This window comes from Neophocaena asiaeorientalis, unplaced genomic scaffold, assembly GCF_003031525.2.
Source record: "Neophocaena asiaeorientalis asiaeorientalis breed wild unplaced genomic scaffold, Neophocaena_asiaeorientalis_V1.1 scaffold476, whole genome shotgun sequence".
NCBI classification, from domain to species: domain Eukaryota; kingdom Metazoa; phylum Chordata; class Mammalia; order Artiodactyla; family Phocoenidae; genus Neophocaena; species Neophocaena asiaeorientalis.
The window spans coordinates 1,813,537-1,827,239 of NW_020172178.1; the positions used below are offsets into that span (position 1 = coordinate 1,813,537).

The window sequence follows — 13,703 nt, forward strand, 5'->3', positions numbered from 1 at the left end:
TGTATTACTTGGATAAGAATTAAAAATTCTTAAATGGAAGCCATGGAGTGGTTTGTCCTTCAGGCTTCTCACCCACCTCCTATATCTGACTTCTTTCACACACGCCTGTAATCAAGTGAGATTTTTTTTTTTTTTAAATCAGTTTGCTGCCACCCTGAACCAAATGACTTTCAGGCATCTTGCCAGTAGATGGTTTTAAACAACAGCACACTTTGTAATGGGTGAGAGGAGAAACCCGCAGAGACTTCTCTGAACAAGGTCTAGACCCGTAAAGTGAAATGATTAACGTTCCGGTCAGCTCTTCCCTGGCTTTTCAAGCATCTAATTTAGGTGAGGGCTGTCTGGTGTCCAGGGTTATAAAGTATCGCACACATAATCTTTATTATCTGTACCTTTCAGCTTGCAGTGATGCCAGGGAGCTCGCTAATTAGCTCATCTTCCATGGGACACTAGGCCTTCGAGATGGAATTGCTCCAAACTCCCAACAGCTTTCAGCTGGGAAGGCTTAGATTCGTTCGTGGAGAGAAAGCAGCTTATAGCCAGAGTGGGTTAGAGGCCAGGCTTTGGCTGTCATCGACTCAAATGCGCTACGTCAATTCTTTTGGCCATGCTAGAATTCTGTAAACTTGAGACCCCCTGCTTGAAGTAAGCAAATCCCTGCCTTGCTGAGAGAGAAGCGTGATTCCTGGAGTAACAGCAAAGCTGGTGTGTCAGCTGACAAGCTGTTAGAGCTGTCGAGGGCATTCTAGAAGGAACAGGCAATGAGCCTGAAAGCGAACAAAACTTCCTCATGGGAAGAACACGAGAAAAAACAAAGGTGCGTGGTTGACCTAAAAATTTTGGTTTTGTTTAAATGAGGACATTCTTATCTATTCATTTTATTATTTTTTTTTTCAGGACATTCATGGGCCCAGTGGAATTTCCCTAAAAGAGGGGACAGCTCTGGATGGGGCATCAGGTGGCCTCCATTCCTGGTTGGCTGTGTGATCTTGGCCAACCAGCTCTGCCTCTCTGGGTTCAGCAGGGGAGATGCCGTCTAACTGCCCCTCCTGACCTAATAGGCTGTGGTTTTGTAAGTCTCACCATGTACACGCTTTCTGAGGGGGAGGACAACGGGATGAGGAAGTAATACACAGGGACGCATGGCCTGCATCTTGACAGGAAGCAGGAAGCGGAGGGAGCCCAGGGCAGAAGGAAGACGGAAGGGCAGGTGGATGCCTCTGTCCTCTCACCACCTGCCCGTTCTGGTTACTTCTCAGGGTGCTTTCCAGGAACCCTTTTCCTTTTCAAGAAACCCATCATAACTGACCACGAAAGATGCCCGTGCTGAGACTCACGCTGTGAGGCAGGTGTGCACAAAAGCTCTCTCGGAGCAGGAACGTGCTGGACCACTTCCTGCTCTAACATCAGTCAGAGCTCATTCTCAGCCAGGCCACTTCTGCATTCCTCCTCGGGGCTTTCGGGGGCTTTTTGACAGTGCCCTGCGGGGCCTTGGGTACCAGCACAGATGCCTCAGGAGGCACGGGTGGAAGCTGGGAGCTGCCCGGGCAAAGCGAGAGGGATCCCAGGCCTTGCCCTGTGTCAGTCAAAGCTCTGCTTTTCATGTATCAACTAGACTGGCCCCTGAGAATCCACTTGAAAGGAGGATTCCATAGGTGGGAAAGGTTTGAAAATCACAGCTTTACCTCAGTTCAATCAATGCGAAAGCAAAATTAAAATGCATGCCCCCCACAAAAAAGAAAACGAGGGTGAACAAGTGTGCACTGCAGCTCACGAGCTAGCCTTCACTTTCCTCGAACTCTGCCATTCATGGACGCCCTTTGCTGGACCCGGCAGCTCTGTGCTGCTCTGATATCCCCCCAAAGAAAACAACCAATCACCAGACCACAACAGGTGCGCAGACCCCCAGCACCTTCACTCAGACTCCCCTCTCAGAGGAAAGCAGGGCAGCTTTCTTCCCAGCGGGGGTCTCCCTGAGGCATCCATCCTATTTCTCATCGGGAGACGAGAAACTCAGGTCCATCTGGGACCTTAAAAACCAGCGCGTGGGGCGAGCTAAGACCCAGTTATGAGTATTAGTAACAAAGCTTAATACCTGACAGCAAGGCACACAAACAAACCCACCCAAGGATCTGGCCACACACCTGAGTGTTGAGTCCATAGCCAAAGAGAAAAGCGTGCTTAGGACTTACAGGAGAGAAAGGAAACATGAAAAAGAAAAGTGGAGAGAGGGAGGCTAAGTTTCCTCGGAGGTCCTCCACCATCTGCAGAAGTGCCCCATCCAGAACAGGCAATAAAAGGAAGTAAGGAGACTGCCCACCCCTGGCCAGGATCCTGTCTTTTTATTATGCAGACGCACGCATCAGAGTCCGTTGAGGTCCAGCTGGGGGAAGACCAGCAGGCAATAAACCAGGAGCCAGAGGAAGAGGATAAAGTACATCACGTCTGGCTGCTGGACGAACTGCATCAGCGAGTCGCTCTGTGGGCTGTGGATCTCTTGCGGCCTGGCTTCGCCTGAGTTGTTGGCCTTCCTGCAGGAGGGGAGACACACCAAGGCAGTCACAAGTGGGTCCCCAGCCCAGTGGAGCCCCCTCCCTCCCTGTACTCCGGCCTCACTGCCCAACTGGAGAGCTGAGGGCTTCCCAGTGAGGTGCAGACCCTGGCGGAGGGCTGGGTCCCAGGATGCTTTGAGCTTTTAACCGCACTCAGTTCATCTTCACAGCGCCAAGAGGGAGGAGCTGTTAGCCCCATTCTGCAGACGGGCGTGGAGAGGGGGTGGGAGGGGGGCTTGCTCGAGGCCATACAATGACTTTGTGATACAGCTGGGACCTGGACCAGGTCTACACCCTTCCAGGATGCTTTCCCTTACACCGCAGTGCCCTTAACACAGAGTTAGAAGCTGATGGCTCTTCGTTCTTCCCTAGGAATAGAGGAGACTTCCTAAGGAATCGGAAGAAAGAATCGGAGGTTCCCTGATGACAGATCATTTAAAAACAGCCATCAGCAACAAAAAGACACGCCTCTGTACCACCAAGGTTTTGTTTTTGTTTTTGGAATCTAACCTTGCAAATAATTACCAGGTTACCAGATTTTGGTCAGATGTATCTTTCTTCTCTTATTTTAACAGAAGGTAGTGCTAAAGTGACATTTTAGTTTTGCCTGGTGGAGAAAGCCCAGAAGGGGACTGTTGTGGTGGTGACAGGAAAGGGTCAGAAGCCATAATCTGATTGCAGTTGGGCTTGGGGGCCTCTACAGAGGCATCTGTAGAACCTAGAGCGTAAGCTTCTCAGGGTCATTTGGGGCTTCTCAGGGTCATCAGGGTGATGGAGGTCATGAGAAGCGAAAACTTCCTCCTCCTCCCTAGAGCATCTCCTGATACAATGAAAGGCCATGCCAAGAGGGGGTTAAACCTTTGCCCTGGTCTGGAAACTGAGCGATTCCCACGCAGATAACAGACAACGGACAGAATTTCTTTCTCCTTAAAACTGTTTTTAGAGAAATTTTAAACTGCATATTTTTATTGCAAGGGTAATAAATGCTCAAAAGCATGGAAAACACGACTGCACTTCTCACCCTTGCGGGTTCAATTTTCAAAGACTCTATCTCATAAAAGCTAAAAGTACTATTTTCCTATCAGGATGTCAAACCTGGTGGAAAACGTGAATTAATATTTCCATTTTACGGCAGGGGAGGGAAACAAATCTTGCCTCTCTTTTTAGTAGCCAGACAGGTGGACTTGTAAAGATTACACTCCTGGGTGTTGGGCAATTTTCAGACAAGGTCTTTCCATTCCAATAATCTAAGTCCTCCCAAGCCAATTCAAATCCGTGGCAAATATTTTTTTAAAAATCAGTTAAATTAAGCGATTCAATAACTTTAACAGAGATAGGGGCATCTCAGAGTTGTCAGAGTTTTAGATTTCTCTGCCTGTCTATGTTCTAAACGGGCGGTGTTAGAGCAATTCGACACTCTTAGTCTAGGTCACTTAGTTCTCCAACAGCAAGAAATACTTTCATAGACATCCTGGCATGTTTGCATTCCCTCTTCATGTCTGTTCTGATGTCATAAAACTGTAAAATCAGCTCAGTGAGCTTCTGAGTATTGTACCTGCAGTGGCGACACGGAATGAACACAGTTGTCAGGGGCTACAGCGTTTAGAACACACAGTATCCCGTCCCTACCTCTTCTGCCTGGCTCTGCCTCGGAGGGCCAGCGTATACCACTGTGTCATCTAAATACAGCCACAGGCTCATGACCCAGACCTGTCTTTAAACCGAGTCATTTTCTGAACCATGCCCTGCCCATCAACATGAATTCATATCTACCTTCCCCTCCCACTCATATTCAATTTCCATTCATTTTTTTCCGGAACGGGTATTTTCTTGCACGAGCCCAGACTATTAATACTGTTACCCAACACAGCCCTGTTGGAGAATAGCCACCCCCAGAAGGTAGGCTGCAAAATTAAAGAAAAAATATCCTTTTAAGCCCCACCAAGCTTGGACTGCCGCCACCTACCTGGTTAACATTCGGTTTCTTCTGTCATCCTGATCTGCTGTGTTCCTCAACTGAACGTAGCTAAAATGATCCTACAGTGAAATTCATAAACAAAACCCCGCAACCCCATTAGTAAAGATGAAATCTCTGAAACAGAAAATGAAATGATTTTAAACATACAAAGTCGAGCATGCCATGCTTTTCTCAATCTTGCGAACATCTAGTTCCAAAGTAAAATGACTATACAGTATTCTACGTCATTCCCACGGGCCCACGGAAGGCTCCCGTCCCCCATAACAACCTGAATCAGGGCAAGCTGTGGATCCCAGGGCTTTGGGTCCCAACACATCCACAGCTAAGTGGTTGCGAAGACAAAGCGAACCCTCTGCTTATGTGGCACCTGTCTTTGAACGTGATCTTTCTGGACGTGTGTGCAGGGGTGGGGTCTTGGATGCGTTTGTTATGACAAAGATGCCTTTGGGCTTTAAAATCATCACTTTATTTAATCCCCTATTGCCCAAACTGGACATCTGATTGGACTATGCTTACTGACAAGGTTTCAATTTGCTTGTCTTCTATCCCAAAGCAGTGCGTGACACCACCCGGCAGCGCCCTGCTCCACCTTGACTCCGAGGCCCAGCTAGGGCGCCCCTTCCAATCCTGCCTCTCTATTTCAAAGCTCTGGGCTGGGGAGGAGGAAGGATGGAAAGGAATTGATTAGCAGGGGCCGGATGAAAGAAGAAGAAATTCACACACTAACCGGTTCCAAAGACCTATTAGCATGTCGTTGAACGTAAATGCTGGAGTCACTGTGACTTGTCCTGCAAAATAAAGACACGTTTTGAATTGGTGCCACCAAGAACTTCTTGCTGCCCCCATCCTGAGGCTGCCACATGTGGATTCAGGCAAGCTCTGATTTCTGACCTAGTGACGGAAATGACACATGGTATCCAGTAGACCCACTCGGGGTGGAGTGTGTTTATAAACAGCAGGATGATGTGAAAGGGACACACTGAGCCCTCGTCAACAAGAAAAAAAAAAAGAAAACAGTGAGAAAGAATTTCAAATAGAAAGCAGACCACATATTCTTAAAAATCATAGGATTTGGGGGCAGGAAAGGGTCTCTTTTTCTAAGTATCCTGAAGTCTTGGGACTCACCAGACGTCCTCTGCAAGCTAAAGTCAGACCTGGGCTGAGACCTGGGACCTGGACTCCCTTTTCAGTGCTTCCTGCCGTGCGCAATGCTGCTGACTGCCTAGCTCTTGGGTGGACCACCTCTTTTCCTTTCATACACGAGAAGGCTAATTTTCTGACTATATCTTTGAGGCTGATGTGTTTCTCTGATCTTCCAATAAAGCTGGCTCACTCAGGGCTAAGGCAAAAAGATACCCAACCAGAGGCCTGGGCTGTCATCCTGGCTCCTGGTTGATTAACTGGCAACCTTGGTCAAATATTTACATCTCTGATCAGTTTTCCTTATCTGTGAAATGGATCATCATTCCCACCCTACCTACTTCATGGAGCTGGTGGGGATACTAGCCTACTGCAGGTCAAAGTGGCCCTGTCCTATTGCTCCACAGGAGAAAGAGGTGTTGCACGTGAATGGGCCTGATACAGAGACAGTCATGTTAGTTTCCTCAAGTTTCCACCCTTACTGCCTTGGACCCAAACTCCTGGGTGAAGCGGTCATATTAAAGTCCAGCTTCCATGCGACAGTGATAAATGGTCCCCTCCACGCATATCCAGTGCCTCCCTTCTGATCCTGTAAGATGCTTATAAACGGCTAAGTTTGGTCTCTACCTAGACTGACCAGAGGTTATCAGGGGCCAGAGACGGCCGGCAGAGTCTCCAAGGCTATTAGTTTTCATACCCCACCCCTACCTACGGTTCAGCCACCTCTCTGCTCCCTGCCAGTTTCCACCCGAAGCTACGTGGAGCGAGGAGAGAAGGCAAAGTTCAGGTCCTTCTGGTTTTGCCGATTACGGGCAGGTCTGATATTGGTTGGGGGCGGGATGGCGGGGGGAGGTCAGTGGGGGAGCCCAGGTGTGAAGAATGAGGACTTTGCCTGAATCTGTTTCCCTTGCTGTCCAGCCCCACCCCTGCGTCCCCCATCCAATCAGAAACCAGAAATGGGATGAGTTCAGAGAGTAGCTTCCCAGCTCAGGATCTGGGGTGAGAAGTTGTTAATAAAATACCTGGAAAGGACTTTGTGGTCACAGGTGTCTTCTTCCAGGTCATCTGAGGAGCGAACAGTTCCGGGTGCTATGAATATTGAACTTTCTACGTGGTCCACATGTTTTCTTTTTTCCTTTTTTTTACTACTGATCGGTTCTTCCATTACCTTTTCTTCTAATGGGTTTGCTAAGTTTTCCGAGTTTGGAAACTCCTGGGACTGAAGGATATGACAACCAAACACAAATCAGAATTTTACGCTGAGATGTTGAGTGCGTGACACCACCCGGCAGCGCCCTGCTCCACCCTGACTCCGAGGCCCAGCTAGGGCGCCCCTTCCAATCCTGCCTCTTCCATGGGTTCCTTCCAGCACAGCCCACCATGGAGGAGAAGCCCACCCGAACTGCTGCTCCCCGGGCAGAGTTCCAAATGCTCCAGACTGATGGATCGAAAACAGCATGGGTTTTACAGTCAGTAAGACCTGGTTTCACATCCTGGCTAAGTCAGCTATCTGACCTTGAGCAACTGACTATCTCTCTGATCCTTGGTCTCCTTGTCTGTCAAATGGGTATAATGATTATCAGCCTCTTCCCACTATACCACAGTGCTTCCTATAAAGGATGTCCCTCACAGTGGACAATGGTTGGACCCTTCACACAACCATCATCCACTTAAACAGAGGAACAAATCCTAGAGGCCAGGTGGGTCAAGAGGTGTGAAGGTGGCTCCTGTGTTTGGAGAGATGACTCTTCACCGTGCTTTTGGCCGAAGGTGTATGGTAGTGCCACCTTTGTAGCATTTATATGATAAGGCATCTTTGACCTCCACCCGCCCCCGCCCCCAGGCACTCTGAAACCCACCAGCGATGCTCCCACGTGAAATCGAGAAGCGTGAGAATTGCTGGCAGCACCTCTCAAGAATTCTCACAGGGGCTGGAAAAACCTGCTCAACAGGTGTCCCAATAAGAGGATCAGAGTGGCCGGCCAGTGCAGCCCAGGAGAACAAAGCTCCCTGCAGAAATTAAAACCGCTCTCAGCAATCTGAAAGGCCAGCTGCTCCTCCATTATCAATGAGCAAATGCTACCTTTTCTGAAAGGTGAAGTGAGGAGAGGACTTACTTTCTTAAAGACTGGAAGTAGAACTTGCCATTTTCTAGTCCATTTAGAAGATAGCTTTCTCTTTTCTTTTTAAGGAAGGGCCAGGTATCGGAGAAATTCTCCACCCCCTGTCATCCTCTCTGCCAGGAGGCAAGTCATCCTGGGCTGCACCCCTTCCCCTCCCCCGCCCCTGCTCACTCACAGGGATCAACGCTAGGGCTATGCTCGGGAGCCAATGGCAAGGTGTGCTTGGGAGCAGTGGGCAGTCGGATGCCTAATCTGTGTGCCCACAGGCCACACTCCATCACTGGGGGAGGGGAGCTTAGGCGCTCATTGGCCATTCTAAGTCACACAGAGGGGCAGAAAGGCTACTCAGGCTCTCCCCAATCCCAGTCCCTTTTCTTTTGTTCTAAAAGAGCTTTTTGGCCTGTAATAATCCAGAGAATCACCCCAGTTGCTGTTGTCATCCCCCAACCTGGGGACCCCGAGACCCGATGTCACTGAGGGGCATTTCTCAACCCGCCGGATCTTCTGGTCTCCCACAGGACAAGCCTGCTCTGGCAGACAGCAGACAGAGGGCTCGGGGCAGGGGACAGGACTAGGTTCCTTGCCCCTGGGCAGAAGGGGGAGGTGGCAGGCAGGTCTCTCGCACCTATGGAGCCACCCAACCCTCTTCTCCAGCCGAAGACGGACAGAGAATGGGTGCTCGGCGCCAAAGGATAGGTCCGGCCACACGTGGCTTCTGGACTCTTAGTGCCAGAGAACTCTGAGGCCCCCCCAGTGCTTGGGCAGCTACTCCCCACTGCCTGGAGCAGGCAGACCCGTAAATGATGCTACCACTTCTGGCCCATCTCAATCCTAAATGCCTTTTAAGTCTACTCAGATTCCCCTTCTCCTGCAGCCTCCCCAGGGCAAGGCTTTCTCACTCGTCCGAGCACCTTTGGGCCTCCGCTGGGTCCTGTCCTGACTTTCCAGCCCCTCAGGGTTTAATTTACCTGCCCTCACCTGATACCCCAAACTGTCATGCAATGCACCTTGTTTCCTGTCAGGCTGGCCTCTGGAGCCCAGAGATTAATACACAAATGCTCACCCTCTCCCAGGAGAGAAAATCACAACCCACGAAAGCAGCGGCAGTCCACCAGAGAACCATCGAGAATGTTATCACTATAAATGGAAGAGTGGCTGCTCTGCCTGGAGAGGGGCTGGGCAGGCTCCCGGGAGGGGATGCTGTTGGCATTGGGCTTTGAAGAGGAGTAAGTGCTCGCCAAGCCAAGTGTGGGGAAGGGCGTCCAGATGGGGGGACCAGCTCCAGCAAAGCCCAGAGGCAGGCTGGGAGGCAGAGAGGAGGTGGGCTTGTCCGGAGGGGAGGGCGGGGAGGGGGACCCAGAGGGACATGCAGTCAGGGCTCCCCACACCCTCTCACTGATCACTCTGGGGGGGGGGCCCTCTGAAGCTGCTGGGCCAGATGACGTGCAGACACGAGGTGGCAGAGGAGCACGTACCCAGCTGCCCCGGCTCAGAAGTGCGCGTCCGCCTTGCCCTGTTCACACAACCCACTTCTAACCACAGGAGCCAAACAATAGTGCTCAACAAGCAAAAGCCCTTTAAAAGTCAAGGCTGGAGTCCAGTGTGAGGTCTGGCCTGGTTTTCTCAGGCTGCCGCGGGGTTGGGGGTAAAGTTCGCTAAGTGCGTGCTAGGTAGAGCTGCGATCACTACTTAAAAGGATTTCTGCTACTTCTGTGCTGGACCCTCAAGCACCTCAAGCATGGCCTCACCTGATCTCCTTGGCAGCCTGTGGGCAGGGCCCAGACTAGGGGGAGGCCAGCGAGACACCCAGGGTGCAAAACTGACGACAAGTGTTCCTCTCGGGTGCTAACCCTGACCCTTGCCTGAGCCTGAGTGAGTGTCTCCTTAAATTCTGGACCTGGGATGCCTGTGAGGGAAGCTGCCTTTCTCCGTTTTATGGAGGAAGAAGCCGAGCTTAGGAGAAGCAGAGAATTCCCCACTCAGCGTTCCCGCACCCGCAGTCAAGTACCTGGTGGCCCTGCACGGGGACACTCTCTGCGTCCTCACTTGGCTGGTGGTCCTCCTGCGGGGACGGGGGACTGGGTTCCGAGGCTGGTCTGGCATCCTCCGCGATGCTGGCCTGGGGGTGGCCCTTGCCCCGCCCGGCGAAGCTGCAGCTGCTCTGGGAGGCCTCGGCCTCCCCGGCCCCCGCGTCCGGCAGATACCCCTCTGGCTCTTCGAGGTCCGCTTCTTCGTTTTTCAAATCCTCCACGCCTTCTGCATAAGCCTCCAAAACCGCAGCCAGGGGAACCTCGTAATGCGGGTAGTAGAAAAGGTCATGGGGGATGATGGAGATCCTGGAGGGCGGTGGAGACAGCTCGAAATCCAGGCCCTCTTCGCTGGGGCTGCGGAGGGTCTCCAAGCTGCTGCTGCTGTTGGCTGGATTGGAAGGCAGTTCTCCCCCAAGGCCCCGTGGGCCCTCGGCTTCCCCTTCCTCCTCACCCCGACGGCGCCGGGGGGACTTGTGCTTGGCCTTTTCATACACTTCTGGCTTTTTATCCACCGGTGCCTCCAAAGAAGAGCCTTGGTCTTCTGGTCCAGAGTCCCTGTGAGGTTCCTGCTGGTTGGGCTTCACGGGGGGCTCATCCAAATCTGTCTCCCTGTGGGCAGATTTACCTCCCCTTTTACGCAACTTCTCAGCACGATCCTCGGACGCCTCCTCCTCGGCAGGTTTTTTCTCATGAGGCGAAGGAACCTCGTGGAAAGGCTGGCTGGTGGAGGGAAAATCTACGAGGTCGCTGTTAAATTTCGAGGCTTTTAATGGTATGCCTTCGAAAGAGTCTTCCTTATCCATAGCTTCTACAGTCAGCGGCTTAACCTCGATCTCCGTGGAATCGGCTACAATGGTATCCTCTCCCAGGGATGACGGGGAACGGCCCTCTTCCCCTGGGCCAGCTGCCCTCTCCGACGCCCCATTCCAGGAGGGAGAGGTCCGGAAAGTCGGAGGATGACTGACCTTACCATCCACTGAAGACACATCGCTGGGGGCCTCACTGGAGGCTGCTTCCGGGATCTCCAGGGCCTGCTGTTTCGGTGTTTCCTCAGCAACCTCAGCTGCCAAGACCTGTCCGTCCTGCTTGAACAACTCCTTGGTCTCTCTTGGGCTTCCTTCGAAGTGAAGGTCTGGACTGTAGAAAGGGTCCCTACTGCAGGAGGCCTCCTTGTAGGTGTCAGCCTCAAAGTGCACAGTTTTCTTGATTGGCAGAGAGGTGGACCTCTGGCTGTCCTTTCTGGATGATAAGATGGAAGATTCTGGAGCCAGCTCGCCGGTGCTGTTGATCTTCCCTGGGACCCCTTGGAGAACCTGGTCAATGATCTGGTGTGCGAACTCAGAGCAGCTGTCTGCCAGCTCCCGGCTGGTAACGCAGGGCTCCTTCACGCCCGCAGGCTTGTCACAGACGAAGACTTTGGAGGGTGGCGGGTGGCTTGTTTCGTGGTTGACGGTGTAGGCACGCTCCCCGTTCTCAGTCAGAAAGAAGACGGTGCTCTCTTGCTCAGAAGGGGTTTCTCTGATGCGAACGAAGGTGGTTTCAATAGGGGCTTCTTTGTCGGAATCCGCAAAATCCTCCTGCCAAGAAATACAGGGCAACGCGAAATCAGCAGAGCGTCTAAGTGTCACGCGGCGTCCCCTCTCAAAACACAAACACCGAAGTGGACAAAGCACTTCAGAAGGAACGGAAGTGTTCTGATGCAGATGTAGACTGGCAAATGACTACTGTTCCGGCTGAAACGTGAGGACACCAAAGTTTAAAAGAATGTGTGTGTTTTTTTTTAAAGCTATGGCTGCAACGGCATATCAATGAACTGAACTCTGGAGAAGGATGAGCCCTTCCTAAGTGAGCAGAGATTGTCCGTGAGTTCATACCTGTGGGCCACTGCCCGGTCTGGGTATGGACAGGAGAGCGAACTCATCCGAGACGAGGAAAGATCAGCTAAATATCTATTGATTGTGTGGGCTGGCGTGAGAGATTGAATCTAGAAGGGGCCCAAACACAAAACTAGTGCTCTTCATATACTAATTCTCCCACACAGGGACTTCTGCTAAGTAAGATGCCGCTGAATTATTCACAACAGCCAAGACATGGAAGCAACCTAAGTGTCCACCAACAGAGGAATGGATAAAGGAGATGTGGTGTGTACACACACGGGCACACACACACACACACACGCACGCACGCACGCACACAATGGAATATTACTCAGCCATAAAAAAGAATGCGATAACGCCACTGACAGCAACATGCATGGACATAGAGATTATCGTACTAAGTGAAGTAAGGCAGATAGACAAAGACAAATATCATATGATATCATTTATACATGGAATCTGAAATATGATACAAACGAACTTATTTACGAAACAGAAACAGACCCACAGACATAGGAAACGAACTTATGGTTACCAAAGAGGAAAGGCAAGGGAGGGATAAATCAGGAGTTTGAGGTAAATATATACACACTACTATATACAAAATAGATAACCAACAAGGACTTATTGTATAGCACAAGGAACTATATTCAGTATCTTGTAATAATCCATAATGGCAAAGAATGTGAAGAAGACTGTATGTATGTAACTGGATCTCTTTGCTGTACGCCAGAAACTAACATAACATTGTAAACCAACAAAAAGATGCAGCAGCTGAGAGCAGGGCTGAAAAGCAGAGAGCCATCTTGGTGGTACTGCAGAGCATGGCTCCCAATGCACTGGTAGGGAGGGTGGATTGACCTCATTATACGATTGCTTGAAACTGGAGGGCTGAAATTAAATAAAACTTCAACAGAGCCCTTATCAGCTCCTGAGAAGGTCAAAATGATCAGCTCCTCATTATACGTCCATGTTTGGGAAAGGGCTATATCCTCTGGGGGAAAAATGTCATCTACCTCAACTGTATTGCTCCTTTACACACCAGATTTGGCATAAAATAAAAAAAATTTAAGTCACAAATAAGCAAGAGAAGAGACCCATAATCAGGAGAAACAATAGTCATTAGAAGTAGACCCAAAGATAACTTGGGGTTAGAACTAGGAAATAAAGAGTCTAAAATAACTGCTTAACCTATACTACAAGAAATACAAAGGTTTTTCTTCAGGCTGAAGGAAAGGATCAGAGATGAAAGCCTGGTGCTGAAGGGGGGAATGAAAAGTACCTGAAATGGTAAATGTATGGCCAATATAAAAGACTATTTAAAAAGTTTTCTTAAAAGGTCTCCTGTGTAAAGCACAAATAATAACACAGCATTGAGGATTAAAACATATGCAGAAGAAAGTCAGTGGCAATGACAGCACAAAGGAATGGAGAAGAGGTGAGTGGAATGACATCGTTGCATATATAAAAACATATAAATATGCATTTTATTTAATGTTGTATTATAGTAATCCAAAGTAGACTGAGTTATGTTCAAGATGAATATCATAACCCCTAGGAAAACTACTAAAAAGATAAAACAAGGAGCTGCTGTTTCAAAGTCAACAGAGGAGATAAAATGGAAACCAAAAAAGTAACTGAATGATCAGAAAAAAAGTTAGAAAGGAGGACGAAGGAACGTAGAACAGATAGGACCAATAAAAACAACAATCAAGATGGTAGACTACGTGAAGAAAATGGTAAAAAAATACACTAATAAAATGCCACACTAATTCTTGTCAGAATGGATAAAAAACAAGACCCATGGGCTTCCCTGGTGGCGCGGTGGTTGAGAGTCCGCCTGCCGATGCAGGGGACATGGGTTCGTGCCCCGGTCCGGGAAGATCCCACATGCCGCAGAGCGGCTGGGCCCGTGAGCCATGGCCACTGAGACTGTGCGTCTGGAGCTTGTGCTCCGCAACGGGAGAGGCCACAACAGTGAGAGGCTCGCGTATGGCAAAAAA

General features: G+C 50.0%; 1 protein-coding gene across 1 annotated transcript in view; it reads right to left on the reverse strand.

Annotated features, from left to right (window-relative positions):
* Positions 1-56: 56 nt before the first annotated feature.
* Positions 57-13,703, reverse strand: part of CLMN (calmin) — a 36,139-nt gene continuing 22,492 nt past the window's right edge. The window contains exons 8-12 of the mRNA XM_024760146.1: positions 9,802-11,400; positions 6,693-6,889; positions 5,258-5,318; positions 4,519-4,589; positions 57-2,531 (exon numbers count right to left, since the gene is read on the reverse strand). Of these exons, the coding sequence (XP_024615914.1) occupies positions 2,363-2,531; positions 4,519-4,589; positions 5,258-5,318; positions 6,693-6,889; positions 9,802-11,400 (2,097 nt within the window). The 3' untranslated portion in view covers positions 57-2,362. The remainder of the gene's footprint in view (positions 2,532-4,518; positions 4,590-5,257; positions 5,319-6,692; positions 6,890-9,801; positions 11,401-13,703) is intronic.